The following is a 23,522-nucleotide window of genomic DNA, read 5'->3' on the forward strand; positions in this document are numbered from 1 at the left end:
CTCCTTTCTGAATTTTCCCTGCAGCTAAGAGCCTGCTTGCTTTGAGATGGGTGTTTTACCCATTTTTCTTTCTGACGCTTCCCATCCTAATCCAAAAACCACCAACCCAGTCTTTGGTAGAACGATAGTATCACAAGACTTTCTATCACCCTGCATCTTAACTGCCTTTCAAATGACAAGTATCAAATCAATCGTCAGATTAACTTCTACATGGTTATGTAGGATTCTTTTTGTCATATTTTTTGTTGTAACCAAATCAGCAAATCACTCTTGAAATGAACTAATGACTTAAATTATCTCATGTTATAGAATCCAATGTTAAAAACAGTCATAAAATATAGATTGTCTTTTTTGTGTGGGTCTGCCTGTAGCCCAGATCTGAATCTTCCAGAGACATTTCCACACGGAGAAGAATTTTTTTTTAAAAAAGGACATTTTAGAGGCCAATAAAAAGCTTGCAGTCTTACCCTGTACAGTGAAAAAGCTCTGTGTTTTTGAAAGACCTTTTCAGCCTTTCAGTTTACCATTTCAAAAAGGTCTTGCAGAATCCTCTAGGAAATTTTCTATATTTAGATTTTTTTAATCCTAAAAGAGAAATTTGCAATCTAATGACACATTTGGGTCAGAATATATTGTCCAAGAAAATGAAACTTCTTTACTATGCTTTATATTATAAACCTTCTTTAAAAAAAGTTTTATACTACACAAATTTATCTGCAACATGTTTAATAAGTATAAGCAATTAAGTTATGTTATATCTATAACTGCATATTATTTTAGAGTTATTTATTGGCAATACCCTTAAAAATGGCACAGCACAAATCATCCTTGTATAAGTATGTGTGCATACATATCTTAAATTGTATTAATATTGCCAGATTTCTTTCTACCTTAAATTCTTAAGGGCCACACAACTCTATATTTAATTAGACTACATTTTTACAACCTGAACTGAATCCTAATCTAGGATATCTTCTTCCAAAATTAATGAGGATTCTGTAGACACCAGGTTAAAGTTTCATTTTGTCCTTCATCCAGCTCTCTCACTGACTCAGGATGAGTAAGTAACTAGGGCAGATAATAATATTATAACTATTATTCTTCAGGTGGAAGTAAAAGTAATTAAAACTCACTTTTCATTTTATTTTAACGCAAGTGAAACATTCCTGAGCCAAACCTATAAGCAATATAACATTAGTTACTTCTCCTTATTCCTTGGGAATCATAATCTATGACTCATTTTCTACATACCTGGGAAAGTAGTCATCGGAGTACGTGTATATTTTATCTGAAAGATATTCAAAATAGACAAATTAAAAGAAATTTTGACGTACATGTCTTAAACCTTCTAGAGCATGCTGAGGGGAGCTTAGCCTCAATGTCAGTTAACATCTTTAATCAAGCCACTTGACCACCACTGTTTGAGCTAGGGATAAGGATATTCTCTGATTTGGGCCAATCAGGTTCTCTCTTGGTAATCTGGAATGAAAACACGGTGCCGCTTGGCAGTAATGCAGAGCCCAGCTGTGTGGCCATTTCATGCAGGGAAACACCAAGCGGAGTACATTGGAAACCTGTCCCTGCCTTTTCTGTGGTTCCAGTCTGTTGTGGGGCCTGGCTATACTCTCTTTAGGTTCCACGAAACACCTCTGCTTCCTTCTGACAGATTTCCCTCTTTGCCCTTGCTGGTTTGGATAGGCTTTTCTTCCTTATCAAGAAAAAAAAAAAAAGTCCCTAGAAGACACTTCTATTTATTTACTTATTTATCTAATCTTGGAGTGCCCATTATCATTTCTTGGTATGTGACAACAACATCATAAAAATGATGTTCAGGAAGTTCCTCTGGTCATGATTACATTTCACCCACATGGTAAAAATAGAGAGGTAAGGAGAGATAAGGGTTCTAGAGAGAAGAAATCCAGAAAAGGTTGGCAACACAGTCTCTAAAAGTAATCAAAACAGTAGAATGGCTTTTAAGGGAAACAGTATGCTGGTCTGCAAAAACCAGACTGACCAGAGATTTGATGTAAGATTGTAAAATCATGGAAAAAATATGGGTCAAATCTCCAACTATCCACTGTTGAACCTTGGAGGTGGTGGTTCAAAGGCAAATGAAAGGAATTATTTGTACTTCAAATTAAATATGTATATTCAAAATTGGAAATAAATAGTTTCAAGAAATTTTTAGAGAGGCAATAGTTAGAGGAAATTAAGAGAAATTCAGAGTTCAGTTTTAATAATTAAGATCAAAATTATGAAGAAGTGTGTATTACTGGTTTATCAATAAATTTTCTTTGAACTGAATAGTTGTATATAATATGATATTTATTATATTTTGATTGCATATTATTAAGCCTGGCATTAAATAAAAACCAAAATCTTGCAAAAGCTATCACATGAAAGTAAAGCCCAGTATTATCTAAGTCTCTGACAGTGACCCAGAGACAATAGCAATCAAATGGTGATCTTTCCGATTTAACATTTGGAGAACACTGTGTGTTGGTAAGAAACTAACAAAAATGTTTCCCAATAATTGAGCAAGTCACCAAACAACTACAAAGACTATTTTTAGTTAGATTTATGTGCGACAAAGTTGTTATTCTCCAGAGAGGTCATTAACTCTTAGAGAAACATTATTAAATAATGTTTCAAACAAATTATTAAAATCACCACATTGGAGGGCGAAACGGATGTGTCATGTGTCAATGTGTTTGGAAGAATTCTGTTAAGGACCAAATGCGGGAAGTTTTTGCAAAGCACAAACATCAAGCAGCTATGGGACCGAAAGTGATGAATCCCATTTGGGATCTGTCAGACATATGTTTCTTCTAGCCCACAGTAAATGTCTTACCATGGACTGCATCTAAAAGATGCGGCTGTTTTCAACAACCTTCAAACTAGTTTTGTGAATATGAATGCAACATGGATGTTGGGAGAAGCCTAGAGAAGTCTACTGTTGCATGGTAGCCACAAGTTAATGGAAGCCCAGCAAAATCAGAAAGCTTGAGAAATGTAAAAAATATCAATACGCATCGGAATAAAAATTAGTTAATATAGATTAGAAAATTGTTAACTGGAAAATATAAAGTATGTATTGATTTCTTTTTATATGAAGTACATGTTTATACTCAGGTCATTAATTATTATTCAGATTTGTCTGGAATTAAAGTGCATACACAAGAATTTAGTCCACCTGTAGCCTGAGGTATCATGGAACAAATTCAGGGTTAGAATCAGAAGACACTGGATTTGGGTACCAGCTCTTCCATGCATTTCATTGCAAATGAACATGAAAATCATTGTAAAACTCTGATCTTAGTTTATCAATAAAGTAGTGTTAATAATGCCTATATCATGGAGTAGATGTGGAAGATAAATGAAATAATTTACGTAAAAACATTTTAGAAAGTGACAAAGTTGGGTATCAATATTATATTTTCTAAATCCATATCCTGCAGCAAGCCACGTTTAATTGTGCTGATTTGAATTGCGAAGATTCTTCATTAAATGGATTAGCTGAAAAGTAGTTGATATAATTTAAATGCTATTTGAAAGATAAAAGAATTATAAGTAAAGCTGGATTTGAAATGAAATAATCAGATCTCACCTTTAGCAAGAAGATTTTCACCAATTGAGTAGTAAATTCAAAGAAAAGATAAAAACAAACAAAAAATAGTGACAGTACTTAAATAGAATAAAAAAAACTAGGTATGGAGTAAAAATGTTTCTCCAAACAGACCACTAGTTCTTGAAGATAATGTGGATTTTCCAATTGGAGGTGCTTAGAGTATGAATGACGGTGCCTGGAAAATACACTGCTGTAATATGTAAAAGGATAGTTCTATAGAAGGAAAAGGAAAATGTAGTTCGATGTATTAGCAGCAGAGAAAAGCAAATAAATAAATAAATACATAAAAGATTTAGACCAAAAAGCTTTGTGTGAAAAAGGAAAGAGAAACAACTATATAAAGGCTACAATATAATAATGCGATGCTTAGGTGGAAGGCAAGGGAACTAAAACAATGTGAAGAAGGAGAAAATAAGTCATGGGTAAAGGATATTATACATCAAAACCAACTGTATTGAAGAAGCACCCTGAAAGGGAACCTTAAAAGTTCGAAGTCACCACATCACACTACTCTTAAAATTTAAACGTATAATCTGGAGTGGGACAATCAGTACTTGTGTGGTTTTAGTTTTACAATTCTTACCATAAGAAGTGTGATAGAATATGATCTCTTTCAATAGAGGTATACAGTCAAAGGTTTAGGGTTACGGCAAAGGAGAAAGGTCAGCAAGCTCAGGCTCCCGAAAAGAGCTTGCTCTGTCATCAGGCCTTATAGGTTTATTTAAAAGTAAATGGCATGATTTAAAACCTACTTAAACATTTCAGTTATATTTAATAAAATCAAACACAGTTTTTATTTTATTATAAAGCAGTTATGTTTGCAAGACTCTGTGCAAGAAAAGCTAGGTGAGTTTTCATAATCCTCTCTTGTGATTCAGATAAAAACACTGTGGTCAGGTTCATGGTTGAAAGGGTGTGAGCTAACATTTTCTTTTATGTTTTCCCCTTTATAGTGTTCACTCTTCCATGTGCGATACATAACAACAAGAAACAAGAACACATGGTTTAAACTCCATAATACAAATTTTATGATGCATTTTTAATGTGAGATATGTGCCATAATTTTCTAGCAAAGAGGAGATACACTGATAGGACTTTGATGTATGAGCGAACCATGCAGTTCTTTATCCTTCTCAAAACAGAGAAGAAAGATTAGATAAAGAATATTTGGGGGACTTAAAGGAAGAAAAAGTGAATGCCTTCCTATCAGAAAAGAAATAAATATAATCCTACTAAAGAACAGATTCGGACAAAGAATCACATAAAAATGAAAGATTTATTTTGGGGAAAGGGAGGACTCCATTTCAAAGCTTCTACCTAGCCCTGCTACAGAAAACATCAAGGAGAGGCTTATCTTGTCTATCTGATTGAATGTGTAGATACTGCATTGTTGCTGGGATAGAGATTTTCTTTTATAAGCTATTTAATACACCTGCAAAACTTACTCACTGACTGTTTGCCAAGGTGGAGTCATATCTTGCAAGTTTCTTAGCCACAAAGAATAGCACAAAGATGTAGAAATAAAAAGTTACATAAGGCCAGATGCAGGGGCATTGTGTACACAGACCAAGGGGCAGAAAAGCTGGCTAATATGATGCAATCTCTTCTAGTCTGTCTGTCCAGGAGAAACAAAGCAGTGAGGAGTCTTCAGGAGGACTGAAAAGGAGTCAGACAGTTTGCAGAGCTAATCCCAAATCCACTTGGAATCTCTGGGTGAGAAAGAAAGACAGTGCTGTTTGCTCATATGAGGTAGAAAGGATGGGTCATTAGTAATACTTGAGTGGTTGGGAATGGGCTGCAGAGAGAAAAAGGGGAGATGGGATAAGAACAAAGGGCCTTATTTGGAAACAACAAACACTGTTCCAAGGCTAATCTTAAATTTGCACATCTATAAAGTGCAAGACCCAGGGTAATGTGCTCCGCCTAAGGAGTAAAGATCGAGTAAAGTCTCAGTCTTTTTTTGTTTTTTTCTGGATCCATGAGCTCGGGGGTGAGCCTACCCATGACCCAACCCAAGTCCCGGTGATGGAAGTGGGTGGTACCATAATTCCTAGCAGATTGCAGGTCTAGGGGATTGGAGGTGGGGTGGGGTGTGGGGGAAAGCGGGTGCCCTAAAAGGATGGGAAGGTGCACATGAGGGTATGAGATAGCACTCCATCCCTATACTTGACCCAGTGCTGAAACTTGTGACTCGCCTGCTGGAGACTTCATCCTGCCTGGAGTAGTCAGACAGAGTCTGTTGGACCTGGCTCAGACCTGAGTAAGGGCGTAGTGTCTTTGGCTGGTGGGAGTGATGGCGCAGTGCAGCAGTGAGGGGCCTGAGCATCAGGGGGCTGTGGTGGAGACTGGAGCACACTGGCTTGTCTCCACTCCCCTCTCTCTAGGTGTCCTTTTCTCCCCCTCCCACTGGCATCTCTGTCTTTTTCACCATCCTTAGAAAGGGAGAGGCAGGGCTCTGCAGCAGGGCAATCCACCGGGCTCATGTGCATCTGTAGGGCTTAAGATCACCATGAAGGAGTCGGTGAGGGTACAGAAGAGGGATGTGTTGGAGAAATCTTTAGCTCTTTACTGCTCAGATAAATTAATTTGAGACAGACTAATATTTAGAACCAACTCCATGGAAGCCTACAGAAAACTCTCTAAAATGAACCTGTATGTGACTTGAACACAACCGTTATCACTAAAACTCAGGTTATTGTACAGACATGTTAAATAATAAAGAGACGGGGGCAGGAAATGGGATGAGAGCTAGAGAGGGCTTAGAGAGTTTAGGCACGGTGGGAGGGGTGAAAAAGCCAGAGAACCTTTGTTCACTGAAATAACAGACATTAAAATTAAATGAAGCCATAGTAAACCTCTAACAAACATTTGTGGAAGGAGAGAAAGAAGGAAGCACCAGGGCCACCAGGAACGGTGACGTGGGCTGTACCCTGTCCAGGACCCACCTACTAAATCCTCAGCACTGTGCTAAGGTATCTACAGACTTCTCACAAGAACTCTATGGTCTAGATAGTATTTTCCACATTTTGTAGATAAGGAATCTGAAAGTCAGAGAAGTTACGTTCCTCAGACAAGTTGTCCCAGGTAGATATTGAAAACAGAGTTCTAATACAGCTCAGCTTGACTTCAAAAGCCATGATTTTAAAAACAATTGAGGGAACTGAAATTGATTTTTAAAAGTACATCAATAAATGTAATTCACAATTTCCTGTTTTTTTGAAGCGTTCTTTCCCACTCTGTTGATTTTAGGCAATAGAGTCAGGTATAGCATGCCTGGGTTTGTACAATTAGAAAGAAGAAAAAAAAAAATCTGTCTTTGTAAAAAAAAAGAAAGAAAAGCCTGCTTTTTTTTAGTTAGGCAACTGTCTTTTAACAGTGGGCAACTAATCATCACAAGCAAATAACTCCCCCCAAAAGTTTGTATGGTAGCAAAATGGTATGAATATGGGTAAATAAATTACAATACACAAACAACCAAAAATGAGAATTGGAAAACCTATTCGCCTTGTGTTGTAATAGACTGGTACAGCCAAATAGTTCTGGGCAGAAGTAATAGGTCAGTAAAATTAGACCAGCCCTGATCTTGATCACATTGATAAAAAGTGATTCTAAACATACATATTCACCACAATTCAATGCAATCATAGGGCTGAAGAAAAGGACTATTTAGGTTGAAAGTAAATAGGTCAAATTTGCTAAATAAAATTTAGGTTAAACAGTTAGGTTTATGTTGAACATAAAACCACTTGTTCCCTGGTCCCATACAAATCTCCAGAGGATTTCAGCCAGAATCAAGGAAGAGTGAAGTACTCGCTCAGATAATTATTCTTGTCCTGGTTCCCACCTTAAATTATTTCATCTCTTACAGCTCTCAATTCACCTTTTACTAATTCAGGTGACAATATTATCTGCATTCATAAAATATTTTAATAAAAAAATTGAAAGGTAGTCATCTTAAGCTATTATACGAAGAAAAGTGCTACCCTTAGCTCTCTTCTTCCTATAAAGGACGGAAACTTTTTAGAAGATGTCTGATGGGTCATCTTGTACTGACATATAAAGTTTGTTAGTCTGAAACATATTTGAAAATAAAAAATAACTACTGAAATCATTGCTAATGAAAATGTGTTGCTTACCTGGAATTTCATCTTTGGCATAGAAATGATATAATAGAGAGCCTAAAAGAGTGTTGGGTTTCTGGCTGAGGACATTTGGTAAACAGTGTAAAAGTAGCATGTGCTGGTGGAAACGGTTTTAAACAGATAATTAGAAAAACTGAGCATTTATCCTTGATTGTGGTATTGAATAGATGTGAGACCTCAGCCATGTCACTTCATTTGCTAGTGTCTCTCATCTTTTTTTTTCAAATCTGTATGACAATAATGCCTTCTTCATACCTTACATTAGCGTTATCAACACTTAAGACACTCTTAAGCGGATCAAGGACTCTCTCTGGAATCTGACCATTGTTCTAATTTAGCTTCATGTACTTTTTCTTGGACACATGAACCTAACTTAGTTTTGTTAACTTTGCTTTATTTATTTTCATCTGTTTAAAGAAAATGTATTTACCTTTTCTTTTCTATTTGTTTACCACTTAAATGTCCTGCCCCCAAGAGTTTTTTGGTTCTAGAATATTAAGAGCACTGCAAGAATAGCTGAACTTTCATTCCTCCATTCATCCATCATTGTATTCAGCATGCATACCTATGTTGAGTGCCTACAGTGTGCAAATATTGTGCCACTTGATGGGCACCACACTAATTCAAACATGGCACAAGAGGGTGAAAGCCACGTGGTTAAAACTTCTGCCCAGCTTAATGGAAAGAAAAGCTGTCGGTGGCAGATCCTAGACCTTGAGAGCGTTTGATAAAAAGCCCGTGGTTCAGTCTATTGCTTTTCCAGTTCCCTTCTGATCCCAACCAAGCCTGCTGCACTCTAGAGGCCCTGACTGATGCTGAGAAGTTTGAATAGACTTGAGTGGAACCTTAAAGACCTAGTCTTCACTCGTCTCATCACACACCAGAGGGAACCTTTACAGATGCTCCAGAATAGGCTACAATTTCATGAGTTGTTCAACTGGAGGAGGAAGATGGAAAAATACATTTTCCCAGGATAATCCCTTCCTACTCTATACCCTCTAGTAGAGATAAAGCTAAAATTGGGAGTCTGTTTACATTTCTAACATGATTACATGTTTAAATTAAGAGAACCCTCAGCATGAAAAAAATGTACCAAATAGATTTTCTACAGATAAAAATATCTTATTGAATAACATTTCATAAAATCGTCTTATTCTGTAGGTTTTCCAGTGACTCAATCTCCACTCAAGCAGGTTTCATATGGCTATTTCTGAAAGTGTCTTACCTTGTCGCTGCTTTTCCACATAGTGGGAAATGTTGAAGATAAGCGATATAGTCAGAGCTAAACCCAAGAAGGCTAGAATTGCCCAGACATAAAACTGGCATTCAGAGTTTTCTGTGAACAGAAGCAAACACATGCTTAATATAGTAGCTGCTTACTCATTTGTTTTGAACTAGGTATTCCCACAATTAAAACCACTGTGTTTATTCACAACAAAGGACAAATCTCTGTCAAGAAATTAGTTAGCATTGACAGCCAAAGGCTTTTTACAGATTTCAAAATGGGTATTCAAATTCCCACCTAGGTAAAAGGAAACAAGTGTCCCACATTCTTGTAAAGATGAAATGGAAGACATTTTTAGTCTAGCTACTAAGATTTGACAAATAGTGACAGGTTATAAAAACTTTGGTTCAAAATTAAGAACTTCCAAATTATGCAGAGTCATAATAGGCTATACTTTTCCCCTTTCTTTAATCCTTTGTCTGTAGTCATATTGAATACATGCTTTCATTATTATGGAGAATCACTTATCATCACCTTCTATTAATCCCAGTACTGTAGGACACTGTGTGTTGGGATAAAACAATAATACTGGAATAATAGTAACCCAGTTTTGTCAAGACTGGCCATAAGGAGTTTTCTCATACTATTTAGAGCTCCATGAGCAGATAATGGAAGGTTGATTCTGCTCTTCCCCTCTGCGAAGGCCTCTTTTTTCATTCCTGAGCTGTAAAGGGGGTTTTGTGGGATATTTCCTGTCAGTTGCCCTTGATTATCTATGGCAATCTTTACACATATATGAGTGACTACTAAGATAATTAGCCTAATTACAAATATATTTGTAAATATATTATAAAATATGAGATATAGTTACATACATATATAAAATTCGGCTAATTATCTTAGGAGTCATGTAACCATGTGAATACTGACCCCAGAAAAATAACTTGTGATTGTATAATAATACTATATATTTATGTATTCAGTCAGTATGTCTTCTGTGCCAGGAACTATGCCCTATATTAGGGAATCAAAGGTAAAGAAAACAGAATCTTTGCCTTCAAGGAACTCTGTTTAGCTGGGGATGTGAATGTGTGAGCACATAATTAGAAATGCAATGTGAAAATACCTACAATAGAGATTATGTTCCTTCATAGTCCCAACTCTCTCTCTGTGACTGCCTAGAACATTTTAAGCCCTTTCAAAGAAATCCAAATACGTTAAACACAATAAGCAGAAGAGGCAAAATCTTAATAGGAGGGAAATTAGTTTTACTTCCCTAGCCTGTCTTTAAACCATCAAATAAAGGCTCCCTAAATCCAGATGTTCTTTGTGTTGCTCTATTTTACTTATTTTCTGAATCTCAGATTTGACATTTGAGTTGTTAATTTTCTTTGAATTATTGACATTGCAGTGGTTGTTGAACTGCCCTCTATGTATTTGAGTTGCTTTATTTATTTGTTGGCATAATTTATTTTTAAATGAGCATAGTTAGGCATAGTGGTGATTAAATATATAAAATATATATTTATTTATCATATAGATGTACATATACATATATGCATATAATTTGCATATCACTTATTCATCTATACATTGCTTTTGTTTGAACTAGTTTGTGTCTCTTTTAACACCAGAAACTCTGTCTACTAATGTCTGCTACCTCCTTAATTTTGTACCATGTAGTTAGATGTTCAAAATACTATATGCTCCACAGAGAATAGGACCATTTCTGCCTTCTACTCTGCTGTGCCAGACATATACTACAGGATTTATAAAAATTTTTCAAGAATTAATAAATGGGAAAAGTTAACTGATAATGGTAGTGAAATGAGTGGTTTTATTTTCTTTAAGGGAATTTTTATATTTCATGAAGTATAAGAAAACTGAGAAGACTTGAGCAGTCTTTTATCTTCTGCAATAGAGCTACCAATTAATTTGGTTAAAAACACTAACATTTGGAGGTGCCTAATTTATTCATCATGAACATAATCCCATAAATACTTATAGAATTCTATAATATAATAAACTATTTTAAATATATTAAAAATTCTAGTTATATGATACTGCATATATTTTTAGATTTGATTTTTATGTCTAATTGTTTATTTAAAAAACAAGTGCCTGCTGAGTATAAATTTAAAAAATTCCAACCACCAAATATAGAATAACATTTAAGGTCCTCTATTAAAACATAAATGGGACACTAATATTACACTTATTAGCCTTTTTAAAAAAACTTACCACTGTGTTTGGGGGATTTTTACCATGTTAGTATGTTATTTTTAGTGGTTGCATAGAATTTCATAGTGTTACTGTAATATAATTTATATACCCAATTCTCTAAGACGGACATTCTGATTTTTAAAACATTTTTCTTACAAACAATAACGCAAGAAACTCCATTGGATAGACATTTTCCATGTATGTGGGCTTATCTGGAGAAAGGTTCCTGGGAGTAAAATTGCTGGGTTAAAGCAAATTTTTAAGGCAAACTTTCAGAGCTCGATTGTTCCCCACCTCCTGTTGATAATAACTCCTTTCAGGTGGTTGATTTAACTATCATGGTGAACAATCAGGCCAGCAAGCTGTCTCACTTGCCAGATGGGTCTCAGTTTCCCTCTTTGCTGTCACAATATAGGGTTATTAATTTCTGATTTCTGTTATTAAAGTAATGATTAAATAAATGATTCTATTATTAAAGAGTTTTCTTCTTTTCTTTTCCTTGTGTATGTCCCTTAAGGACCCACAGTCTAGATACGGTTCTAAGTTCATTCACATTTTAAAGCAATTTGAGTGCACACACTATATTTTCTATTGTGGTATGTTACAACTATCATTTTAGGTTATTCACTCAGCCAAATGTAGACTCTCATCACTCACCCTCTACAGTCAGTGTTTGGTGACACTGAAATAAATGAACTTTAATTGCTACAAAGAGGCCAGACTTATTATACACATCATGCATGTTCAAAGTTAAAAACAATTAGTAAACTCAGATAAGCAAAACAAAAAGATAAGAATCAACTCTAACCCTACTATCAAGAGACAATCACCGTGAACACCTTGGTTAATACACTTCCAAACTTATTATTATTTTCTGTGTAGAAGTTGTTATGGTCGGAGGCATAGGATTTAGTTATACTGACTATACTGTTATTTACATTTCCCCTGATAATTTTATAGCATGCGTCTTTTCCTATAAGCAAAATATTCTCCCATTTCTTTTAGCTGCCGTCTATTCCACTGTATGGATTTTCCATAATTTATTTAATCAATCCCTTATTGTTAGACATTTAAGTTGCTTCTAATTTTTAGTTATATAAGACATCTTGTGATGACTAGCTTTAGCTAAAACTATACACCCAACCTTAATTTTTTTTAAGGTAAAAAATCCTGAAGGGGAATTGCTGGATCACAGGACATGTACATCTCAAAGAATTTTGGTGTCTTGAAGGCCAATATTTTAAAACACAATACTAAGCAGACCCTGCTCAGGTCAATTTGGCCTCTGTTCCTATTAGTTCAATTGGCCCTGACTTTATGTTTATGGCTCTTTCCATCAATCCTTGCTCCCTCAAACACCACTCTTAACCCAGCTACTGTCTTTACACACACGATCCCCATACACTCTTCTCTTCCATGGTTTCTGGAGAAAGTTGTCCCTTTGTTTTTTCTTTGGAGCGTGTGACATAGGTCCTTCAGGAGAAGGTACCTGCTCCTATCTCTGCCCTAAACATAGAGGATGTAACACTTTTCTTTCCTTACCATGAGTAATTTCCACAAAATGTTACTTTAAGTTTCCTGCCTGTCTTTTAGGGCTTACCTACTATATCCACCCAATAATATATCATGCTCCAATCATTCTGAAGCACTTGCAATTTTCAGTAGATACCATACTTACCATTTCATGCCTTTATGTCTGTATATTTGCCCCTTTTCCTGAAATACTTTCCCCCTTGGCCATCTGACAAACTTCTAGTCATCCTTCAAAAGTACCTTCTTTCTGAAGCACTCACTCAGTAGACTGTGAGCTACCCAAAGGGCAGAAAGAATGATTTATTGATCTTTATCTTCATTCTTTAATTTCCTCATTGTACCTATTGTTATGGGTATTCATTAAGACATATAATGAAATTTGGAGAATAGCATTTCTCACTAATAGATGCTCAATAAATGGTAGCTATTGTTATTATTTTTTATCTTACTGCTAGTAAGACTCCCACTATTATTTCTGCAACCTATTCAGCAGAAAGTAGGTGCTCACTAAACATGTGCCAACTAAGTAAATGAAGAGTGGATGAAGAAGGATAAATGTAATAACCAGGGCCAACAGAAAGGTTCTGATCAAGTGTGACATCTAGACACATCCACAACCCAGGAAAAGACCAAGTGAAGATTCTGCTACATTTGTCTCTAGTACTATTGAGAAAGGACCTATCTATCTCCCAGCGGCTGGAAAACCGATCCCTGTGAGAAGAGTACTCGCTGTAGCTTTGGTGAAACTACTCATCAACCACAGCCTAATTCTCTCTGCCCAGAATCTATATTGCCAAAAAAAAATCTAATGATTATTATTTGTTTCCTAGGAAACGATACAAGGAAGTTGGAGCTAACAGCTAGCTATCTGATTAGATTTATAGGGGTGGTAACAACTATAAAGGTAAATTTTTATTTTCTTGTTTAGAAAAACCAGTCTTTGAGAAGTTTGATTAGTGTCATTAAAATCTCCAGAGAAAGAAATTTAGAAAATACCACTAGCTGAGCTAAGCTGTGAACTCTGTTGCAACTCTAGGACATATATGCTTGCATAAAACTGGGATGCTTGCATAAAACGTAAGAGTCAGGGTGAGTAGAAACAATCTCTTCACAGACCACATTATAACTTTGAGAAGCATGAAATGGGGATGTGCTTCCATTCTCTTTTCTTCAACCTTTACCTTAAAGACCTAATATGTTTGTTTTTACATATTAAATGCACACTCTCCTACTATGAGAACAGAAAAATGGATGTTTTCCTATATGCTGACAATATGGTTCTACCTGCATAAACCAAGAGTAACCTCATGAAATTGTTGCTTTGTCTAGCCATTGTCAGAGAGAGAATGACTGAAGATGAACAACTGCACTTAAAATTCAAATTATTGTTTTTGGCAGGTGTTCTTTATTATTTCTTTTTATTTTCAGCCTAGAAATTATATACCATAATATAAAGTAGTATAGTATAACTTATCTAAGAACACAACACATTGACCAAAAAGCAGCACTGCTTAAAATTAAGAATTTGATGGATGTTTTGATAATTTACCTTTAGCCAAATTGGGTGACTTGTAACCTTGCTTTAGAAATAGTCCAGTCTAGAATTATTGCATCAAATCCCCATGACATATTTTAGGAATTTGATCATTCATTTATACACATGCTTAAACGGTGCAAAACTGATTTTGGAAGGAGATTTATGACCCTCCCTGTAGGTTTTCCCTGGATCAACCTCTGAATGGTGGCTTCGATGATTTCTGTACTGGGACATGTGCCAGTTATGTTCCCAAGATTTCTTAAGAGAATATCAAACTTGCTTCCATCTCAGCTGATGACCTGCCTAAAATAGCAACAGAGAACTAAACTTCAGGTTGTAGTCAGAAAATAAAAATTAACTCTCTGTTGCTCTTTTTGTTCTCTTCCATTTCTCTGTTTTCTGTCTTTGTTATCACAGCAAAATAAAACTCCTTTCAAGAAAAAGAACCAACTGTACGAAACTTGCTGTTGAATTTATTAATTATAGAGATGTTATGGACTAGAAGATATTGTTTAATACATCACTTGGTATCAGGTATATGAAGCTGAGGATCTCCTCAAGAACAGGTACATTTTTACTCTTATAATCCATGTGAATATTGTCACTGGTCATCTGTCTGGCCTTGTGTATCATCTGACACACACTCTATCTTAACTAAATCTCTAGGAATTATATGCTACTCATATTTGTGAACTAATCGTACACCTTGCTCCTTATTTTCTCCTTGTGTTGATTTATTTGGTTGTCCTTTATACTGTTCTGTGTACTTCTAATACCACTCTTTCTGGGGGAAGGGTAAGAGAGCAAATAAATACATAGAAAATTATAACAAATCTCTAGAATTTATTACCCTTGGGAGAACTAATAAAATCAATCTCCTTTGTACTTAGTTTTTTTCCATTTCTCACAGCATCTAGTATTTAGTATATACTGTGGTTTGGGTAAATAAAATATAGCACAGTATAAAAAGGTGTACTTCAGGACTTCCCTGGTGGTCCAGTGGTTAAGAATCCACCTTCCAATGCAGGGAACGCTGGATCAATCCCTGGTCAAGGAACTAAGATCCCACATGCTGTGGGACAACTAAGCCTGTGCGCCACAACTACTGAGCCTGCGCACTCTAGAGCCCTCGCACCGCAACTAGAGAGAAGCCCGCGTGCTACAATGAAAGATCTCTCATGCCACAGTGAAGATCCCGCATGCCACAACTAAGACCTGACACAGCCAAATAAATAAATAAATATTAAAAAATAAAAAAAGTTGTACTTCAAGGCAGTAAGCAGAAAGCCCTAATTTCATTTTAAAAATTACACTAATTCTAGCTAGAAATTATCCTATCATTCGCAAAAATTATATTTAAATTAGAAATTTTCCTTTCTCCTTTTTAATTAAAGGGTGCATTGAAAAGTTGTATTAATCCATTAATTGCTACAAGAAGATAATTTTTCTCTCAGCTACAAAGAAATAACCAAACCAATATCACAAGACTACACTTACACTAAAGACTTTAGGAAAGTCCTAATAATTTTCATGAAATATGACAGCAACTCCAAGGTAAGAACATGGACCACACTGCACATTCCTTTAGGGCTGGGTTTTGTCTTTGCTGTAACAGTAAATTTGTTTTACATAATCAATTGGAGGCCTTTTAAAACACAGGCTAAATTCTAACGTGTGGGGTTTGGTTTAGCATGGTCTCCAGTTTTCCTCTCTTTTTAGGAGTCTATGATTCCTTTCTAACCCTTCTGCTTTCCAAGATATTTTTCTTTTGTAATGTGATCTGAGTTACAAATAGGAAGATTTTCATTTAGAAGCTTTGTATTTCATCACATTCTTGGTATCTTTCATAATTTGTTGATTGACAACAATAAATGCCCCCATTTTGATAAACGAAACAAAACACACAGAGATAAGACGATATTGAATAGCTAAATGATGGAGACTTTCAACTTGAATGGTAGATTTGTGTAAATGTTCACATACACACACTCACACACATACTTTGTACCTCCCCTTACCCAGTTACTTTCCATATATAGTATGGAAAGTACTGTAGCCCCATGTAGGTATCTATTCAATACAGACAGTCCCTCTTATAATACTGCGTGTGCAAAGTACCTAAAACTTCTTGCCCGACAAATGCAATCTTTAGTATCATTATTCATTAATTGCAATTACTTTCATTTACACAGCTTTTATCATTTTAAAAAGAACTCCTACACAATTTTAATTTAACTATTTATACTGTTAAAAAGCCAAAAGCATCGGGAAGTTGTTAGTGAGACAATGACAGCTAGGAAAACCACGACTTAAGTTTCTAAACAGCTTTCAACTACCAGGGGCTACTAGTAGTAGGTTTAATTATAAGACCTCTGACTCATTTAAAGCCAAAAGTTCTTGGCAGGCGCTGTCTTTGGAATTCACAATTACATGTACTCTGGAAGGAAACCCAGCTAAGCAAATGTAATGTCTTTCTGCTGGCAGGTTTGATTCATACAGGAGCCTTTACTTAAACAATTAACAATAGAAAAGCAATACATATAATGCCTTAATTGTTTCTCCATCAGAGGATCTGTAACTGAGACAAGTGTGTGAGTTTATAGTATATAGGATATGGCTTCCCTTGATGGTTTCTCTTTCTTGGCTTGTAAACTCTCTCAGAGCAGTGACCGTCTCTTCTTTGCAGTCCATGAAGGTGTATATGTATTTTAGGCACCCTAGAAAGTTCAACATGAAAGTTCTGGTATTACAATCCCCATGGATTCTACTCATAAAATGAATGTTTCCTACTGTGGTGATCGTTTGGTGTCAAACTAGGCACATTCTTCATGACTCTTTGATGTGGCATGTTGTCACTGTCTACACAGCCTCTGCCACCACTATCCATCCCCATCATCCCATCAGTAAAAGGCATTAGAGTCGTGGACTAATCACTGAAGAGATTCTCAAATCTAGTCCCAGGCTTTCAAGTAAATAAGATACTGTTTTTAATGCAAAATTTGAAAACTGCCAAATTTAAATGAGTGTCTATTATGAATAGAAGGTTATTTGAGAAGTGAATGATATATGTCAGGGAGGGGCCATGATGGGGAGAGGGACAATGGCAATATGAAGCTTGGAACGTCTGTTTTCAAACAACAGATGTTTGGGAAATGTTAGGGAAAGAGGAGCGTAGTCACTTACTAGCTGTGTGACTTTCTGCAAAACACTGACCCTCACACTAAGCCAGCTCTAAAACTGGAGTTCAGATCCCCATCTGTGTGACAGGAAGGTCCCCTCTTTCTAGTACATCACGATTCCTCTTAATCAATACTTGCTGAATTTAACGGAGGAAAGTGGACATACAGGAGTGAGATGGAGGGTAGATTTTAAGACAGTGTTATGATTCCTCCAGTACTAGACTCTGTCTCTTTCATAATTAAACTTGGAATTGTAAACTTGGGAAATGCTATTGGGATTAAAGTGCTGCCAAAATCCCTGCTGTAGACAAGCCTCTCTTTATCTGTATGTAGCTGCTCCATTTTGTATATGTACTTATTGTTTCCTATTGGAGAAGCACCTTGGTAAGAGCCTCTGAAAATGGCATGGGTGTGTGCCAACTTTCATCCAACAAAATACTGTAACTACTATGTTTCTTTAATGTTTTAAGAAGGCCTGATAATTTTTTCTCTCTTCTTTTTAATTCAGGAATGCTGAATAAATTAAATGAAAAAAAAAACAATGCCTGGAAAAGAGTTCAGTATTTATTTACGTATTATTAACTAGCAATTTGTGGATATTTATTTCTTACAGCTGTGACCTTTAAGTGGCAATCATTCCTGGGTCAAGTTTTCTTGAAATCGCCTGTCAAATGTTACCTAAATTAAATGATGGAACACTCTCTTTGACCTATTTTTCATTTAAAGAACATCTGAGTTTAAAAGATGATTCATAAATCAGTCCTATCTAGTCTCTAAAAGACAGGCTTTCATTGTTCTCAAAAGGTGATTGAGGCTCACGGGAAGAGAAAAGTGAGAAAAGACAATGAAAATCCTTTTTTTGAAAAACAGCGACGTGTAACTAAATTGTGAATCATTGTTTAAACTAAATTAATGGTAGCCCAAAGGAGTTGTTTTTGCCTTTGATTTAGCTAATATTGATTTTATGTGAATGCAGAAACACAGTAGAAAGTATGATGCTGGCACATTTATTGATGCAGTGACTACAAGGCATATAGGTAGGAGAAAAGGAAAGACTTGGGTTTTTCTTTTCATACATTGTTTTACTCAACTAGGAATAATCTCACTTTTCCATTGTGTTCACACTTATTTTCTTTTTTACTTCACCTATATAATGTAAAAAATACTATAATCTGAGTCTCTCCTTTCACATTAAGGATTTTTAGTTTTTGGTTTTGTTTCTTGGCTTTTAAGATCTATGAGGCTTTAATGGCAAATACTGTGTACATTTTCTCTCTTCTGTGGAACCATAGGTCTTAACTGACAATGGAGGAGCTCCTGTATAACACCTGAAGGGATCTAAACATAAACTATGAAATACTGTGAAGGAAATCTTATCATCCCTTCTAAATTTAAAATTAATTAATGAGAAATAGTTGAACATCATATTCACTGCCTTTGGCCTTCCCACCCTTGCCAAGTTCCCCATGACTGTCAGCTCATAGCAATTGTTCATAGTATTGCTAAGTCCATTTCTTGCAGGGCACTAGCTAAACTGGAACAATTGTTTTTGTTCTTTGCTAATATATGTACCTGGAAAAGATAAAGAGAATTGTGAAAACCATACATCAGTTTATGTTCCTTGTGTGATTAATCCAATCAATCAGTTTTAAAATCCATCGAACAAAACACTGGGAAACAAATTCACAGAAATTAAAATATCTATTATCTTTATAAATGGCTTATACATATTGATATTAAAAATACTATTAGCACAATTATAAGCAAAAATGTAATTAGACAATTCACAAATGACAGAATTATAAACATTTTAAAAACCCATGCAAAAATTTTCATCCTCATTATAATCAAAGTAAAACATATTAAACAATTGGTTAGCATGTTGTGCTTATCAAATTAGTAAAGATTTTTTAAAATGAGACCAGCTTGTTAAGGAGAAACACTCTAGGATGAGAGTGAATTGGCACCAGCCTTGGAAAAGCAATTTGGCAATAATGAGACTTAAAATGTTCATAACTTCTTATTCATTAATTCCATGTCTAGAAATCTTTCCTAAGAAAATAACCCTTAATATAGAAAAAGCTATAGAGTTGTTCATCTTTCTGTCATTTAAAATATAAAAAGACTGTATACAACATTAATGTCTACCAATAAACAACTAAGTAAACTAAAACACAAAAGATGTCACTTTGTGCATTCATGTAAAACAACTAAGCAGAAGTTATCATAAAGATGGAGATGGTTATAATGTTAGTGAAAAAAGCTGAACATATGATTTTATTTACATTATTATTTCAGTTATGAAAAGCAAACCATGAAGATATATAGAAGCAAAAGTTGGAAGGAAATACAACATAATATCTTATTTTCCTAAGGTGATGAAAACAATGTAAATTTTTTTTCATATATATTTCACAGTTCTCCCACTTTATATAATAAGCATGTCTTCTCTTATTACAAAAAGTTGCTTATTAAGGAAGTTAAAAGTACATAAAAGAATAAAGGAGGAATGATAGATGATAGTCAATGTGGAGCAGACATTCGGCTAATCAATGTGGATTCAACTCTGCTAGTCCATTCCACAGGTGATGGGATTTTCACTGGTCTTTGCAAATTGTCATCTCTCTGAAAGTTGATGATTGAATTGATTTCTGGGAAGATAATATAGCGTCTAAAATCCAAGGAATTAGAATGTTGTTACTCTTAACCAGCTTTATTTTTTTTAACTTTATATTTTATATTGGAGTATAGTTGATTAACAATGTTGTGTTAGTTTCAGGTGTACAACAAGGTGATTCAGGTATATATGTCTCTATTTTTTTTCAAAATCTTTTCCTGATTAGATTGTTACATAATATTGAGCAGAGTTCCCTGTGCTATACAGTAGGTCCTTGTTGGTTATCCATTTAAAATATAGCAGTGTGTACATGTCAATCCCAGAATGTTGTTACTCCTGACCTGCTTTAGAACTAAACTAAACTAAAGAGGAATATGCATGGTCAACGAAAGTTCCTTTAAAAATAACAAGTACTTTAAATGGCGTGATTATCAAGGAACCCTTACTGAATAGCTACAACTAGCTTTATATTATAAAACACTGTCCAACTTTTTAAGAGAAAGTAGTCAATTTATGCTCATTAATATATTTCAAAATAGTTCTAATTGTGGTAAAAGTTATCTCACACTTTAAAGATAATTCTGTAAACTAATGTACTTTCCAAACCTGAAGTGTCTTTTTGCTAGAGGCTTGGAAATTTTACGTAAATTCTTAGGCATAGGAATTGAACAAAAGAATTTAAAATGCCACTTACCTGGCATGCTTCTTTTCTCAGAAAAATCCTTATGTAGCCATAGGCAAATGTATGGATTAAAAATGCTCCCACAAACTTTTTTTTCTAAGTAATGTTGCTCTGTTATGTTAGAAGCAGTGTGGCACTAAACCTTGTCTTATCGGTTCCTCAGTTTTTTCTCTCTTCTGTTTCTTAAAATCTTTTGTGTGTACTTTGTTCAGTTACAAACAGGAAACGTGGTGATGGAGGCTTCTAGAGTTTTGATCTGAAACCAGTAAGCTGTTAAATTTTTTGTGAAACGTGAGAAGAAAAACCCCACAAGCCTCTGTACTCTGCTATTTGAATTTTTATCAGTACCTAAATCTAATTTTAAAAAATATAATAAAGTCAAGGTATAAATTAGACTAGGAGGGATTTCCCGTGTCTCTGGAGAGAATCTGGGGATCTCCTCCCAAGTGAGGTCACATGAAAACAAAATAAAATATACTTAACTGAGGAGGAAACAGTAAGAAGCCCCCAGGCATGCTCAGCTGTTGATTGTGTTTTCTTTGAGGCATGTCAGAGGAAAGAGAATTAACATTTTTTGAACACTTACTGTCTATCAGGTACCTTCTGTACATTATTCCACGAGCAGATTGGGTGCCTGCCTTTTTCCCCCGCCAATCCTTGCCCCAGCCAATTTGAGTCCCTCTGTCTAATCTAGGGTCACACGGTGACAAGCTCCAGCTCTCTTCCACCCCCGAGTCTCAATATCAGAAGTTCTTAAATGTTAGTGTGCATAAGTATGTTATTTGGCATTAGTTTAACATGCATATTCCTGAGCCCTACTGAATTAGAATATCTGGAGTGGAAATCTGCATTTTCACAATTACTCTTGCTTATTTTAATATAGGTGTTCTGGACAATTCTCTGAGAAACTCACATATATATATATATATGTCAATAGTAGCATTTTATTTCTAGCCTCAGTCAGATAAAAAATTGTCTTGGTCATATCTATGTATACAGTTTGTATGTATTTCTGTGTATGTATATCTGTTACATACTATGTGCTTATGAATATTTGCTTATGTAACTTCACCAATTTTCTTTAATTATAGAAGAATGACAGGTCTGAATCCAGTTTATTACAAAAAGAGATGTACTCAAAACTTTAAGAACTCAAACTCTAAAGGAAACTTAAAAATGAGACTTTTGATGCACAGACTCAGAGCAAAGGTACTAGGTGGCTTGCTCTAGCTGATTTCTCTAAGAGTCCTGAGGGCAGGGAGAGCACTGATCTTATCCATCATTAACACTCCAGTGTCTAGAATAATGCCTGGCACATTGTGAGTCTCAATAAATATTCTCACAATGATTGAATAAATAAAAGAATGTTAGTTTTCTGCTTTCTCCCTGCTCCATCATAGAAAGCAACTCCCTAGTAAATAAAATACAGTGCTTCTCTATTCCTTGGACAGAGTTAACTAAACACTAACAGATTTTTCCACTTTGATCACTTTCCCCCAAAATAGTTCTTGTGAATCATTGAATCAGAATTTATAAAACTGAAAGAGACCATGGGATTCCCTAGTCTAATCTTCTACAAAAGCAATTTCAAAATATGTTTCCTAGAACACGTTTTGTTCTAGGTCTTCAAGAAACTCTTGGAAAAAAATACTCCTTCAGCAAATATATTTGGAAAAGTTGTATATTATTTTCACCTCTATGGTTGCATATTAGTATACTAAAGGCTTAGATAAGTCCTACAAAAAAGGAAACCTGAAAAACTTTCTTACCAGAGCTTTTTCTAAACCTGTTTGTTCAGAGAACTTTCTGTTCAGCTTCCATCCATTAGCAGTGTGGCAGGTTGTATGAAGCAGGCCTGGATGCCCACAGACCAAGAGCTCAAGGGAACAGAAATCTCAGGTTCATTTAGAGACCAGAACACAACAGAGGATCAAAAGGATCCGTCCAAGAGTTAGACAGAACTCAAGAATGGAGACTGTCGAAGAGCTGACTCCCAGGCTTCCAGGGAGGTTTGGACACTTGACACATCAGTTCAAGAGGAGAGGGACCAGCTGTGCGGTAGCCATGAGGGGTTACCCTTTGGCCCTAAAACAGGATGACTGGCAAGAAGGGTAGGAGCCCCAGGCTCAAAAGGGAACTGCATAGATTACCCAAGCAGGACCTTAGCACAGGGGCAAAGTAGATTCCCATTTTTATCAACTGGGGCATGCAGAGGACGTGGGAGAGAGAAAGAGTCTCAAGACTGGAAACTGAGGTGCAGGCATCTCCTTGTTAGAATGAGAACAGTGCAGAGGATGGGAAAGGAAGGTATGAGGATGCCCTCATCTTGGCTGACCCATAAAGCACAATTCTAGAAACAATAAGGGTGTTCAGTAGCTGGTTTTGGATGCAGAGAAGGTCAGACTCAGCAGTAATGACTCAGGTAAAAATGTAGGAATTCTGTTGTTTAGCTCAAGAACTGTAACTCTCAGGACAGCCCAACAGGGAGAGAGACAAACAAAGCCCACTAGTGGGACAATGCCTGAGGATGGCTGTTTGCCTGTCTCAAGTCGGCAGCCTCACACACACAAGTCTGCAGAGATCTGGGGAAGACAAGAGCAGAGGAGACAGGCAGGGACCAAGGAAGGGTATAACCCCCCACTTTGGGTCAATAAGGCAGTCCATGGTACATGTTGAGTAATCACCTAATGGCTTAGAAGGGTTAATGTACATGATTGCACATAATGTGCATTATTGGCATCTCTAAAATAGTCAAA

At 35.7% G+C, this 23,522-nt stretch overlaps 1 protein-coding gene across 2 annotated transcripts in view; it reads right to left on the reverse strand.

The window, feature by feature from the left end:
* Nucleotides 1-20,836, reverse strand: part of TRAT1 (T cell receptor associated transmembrane adaptor 1) — a 40,669-nt gene extending 19,833 nt beyond the window's left edge. The window contains exons 1-3 of one of the 2 annotated variants that reach the window (XM_082460234.1): nt 20,779-20,836; nt 8,996-9,106; nt 1,252-1,288 (exon numbers count right to left, since the gene is read on the reverse strand). In XM_082460234.1, the coding sequence (XP_082316360.1) occupies nt 1,252-1,288; nt 8,996-9,106; nt 20,779-20,785 (155 nt within the window). In that variant the 5' untranslated portion in view covers nt 20,786-20,836. Of the gene's footprint in view, nt 1-1,251; nt 1,289-8,995; nt 14,760-20,778 lie in introns of those variants that run through there. The other variant, XM_082460233.1, reaches the window with a different exon arrangement.
* Between the last annotated feature and the right edge of the window lie 2,686 nt (nt 20,837-23,522).

The sequence above is a fragment of the Balaenoptera physalus genome (assembly GCF_965194825.1).
Source record: "Balaenoptera physalus genome assembly, chromosome: 4".
Lineage (NCBI taxonomy): Eukaryota > Metazoa > Chordata > Mammalia > Artiodactyla > Balaenopteridae > Balaenoptera > Balaenoptera physalus.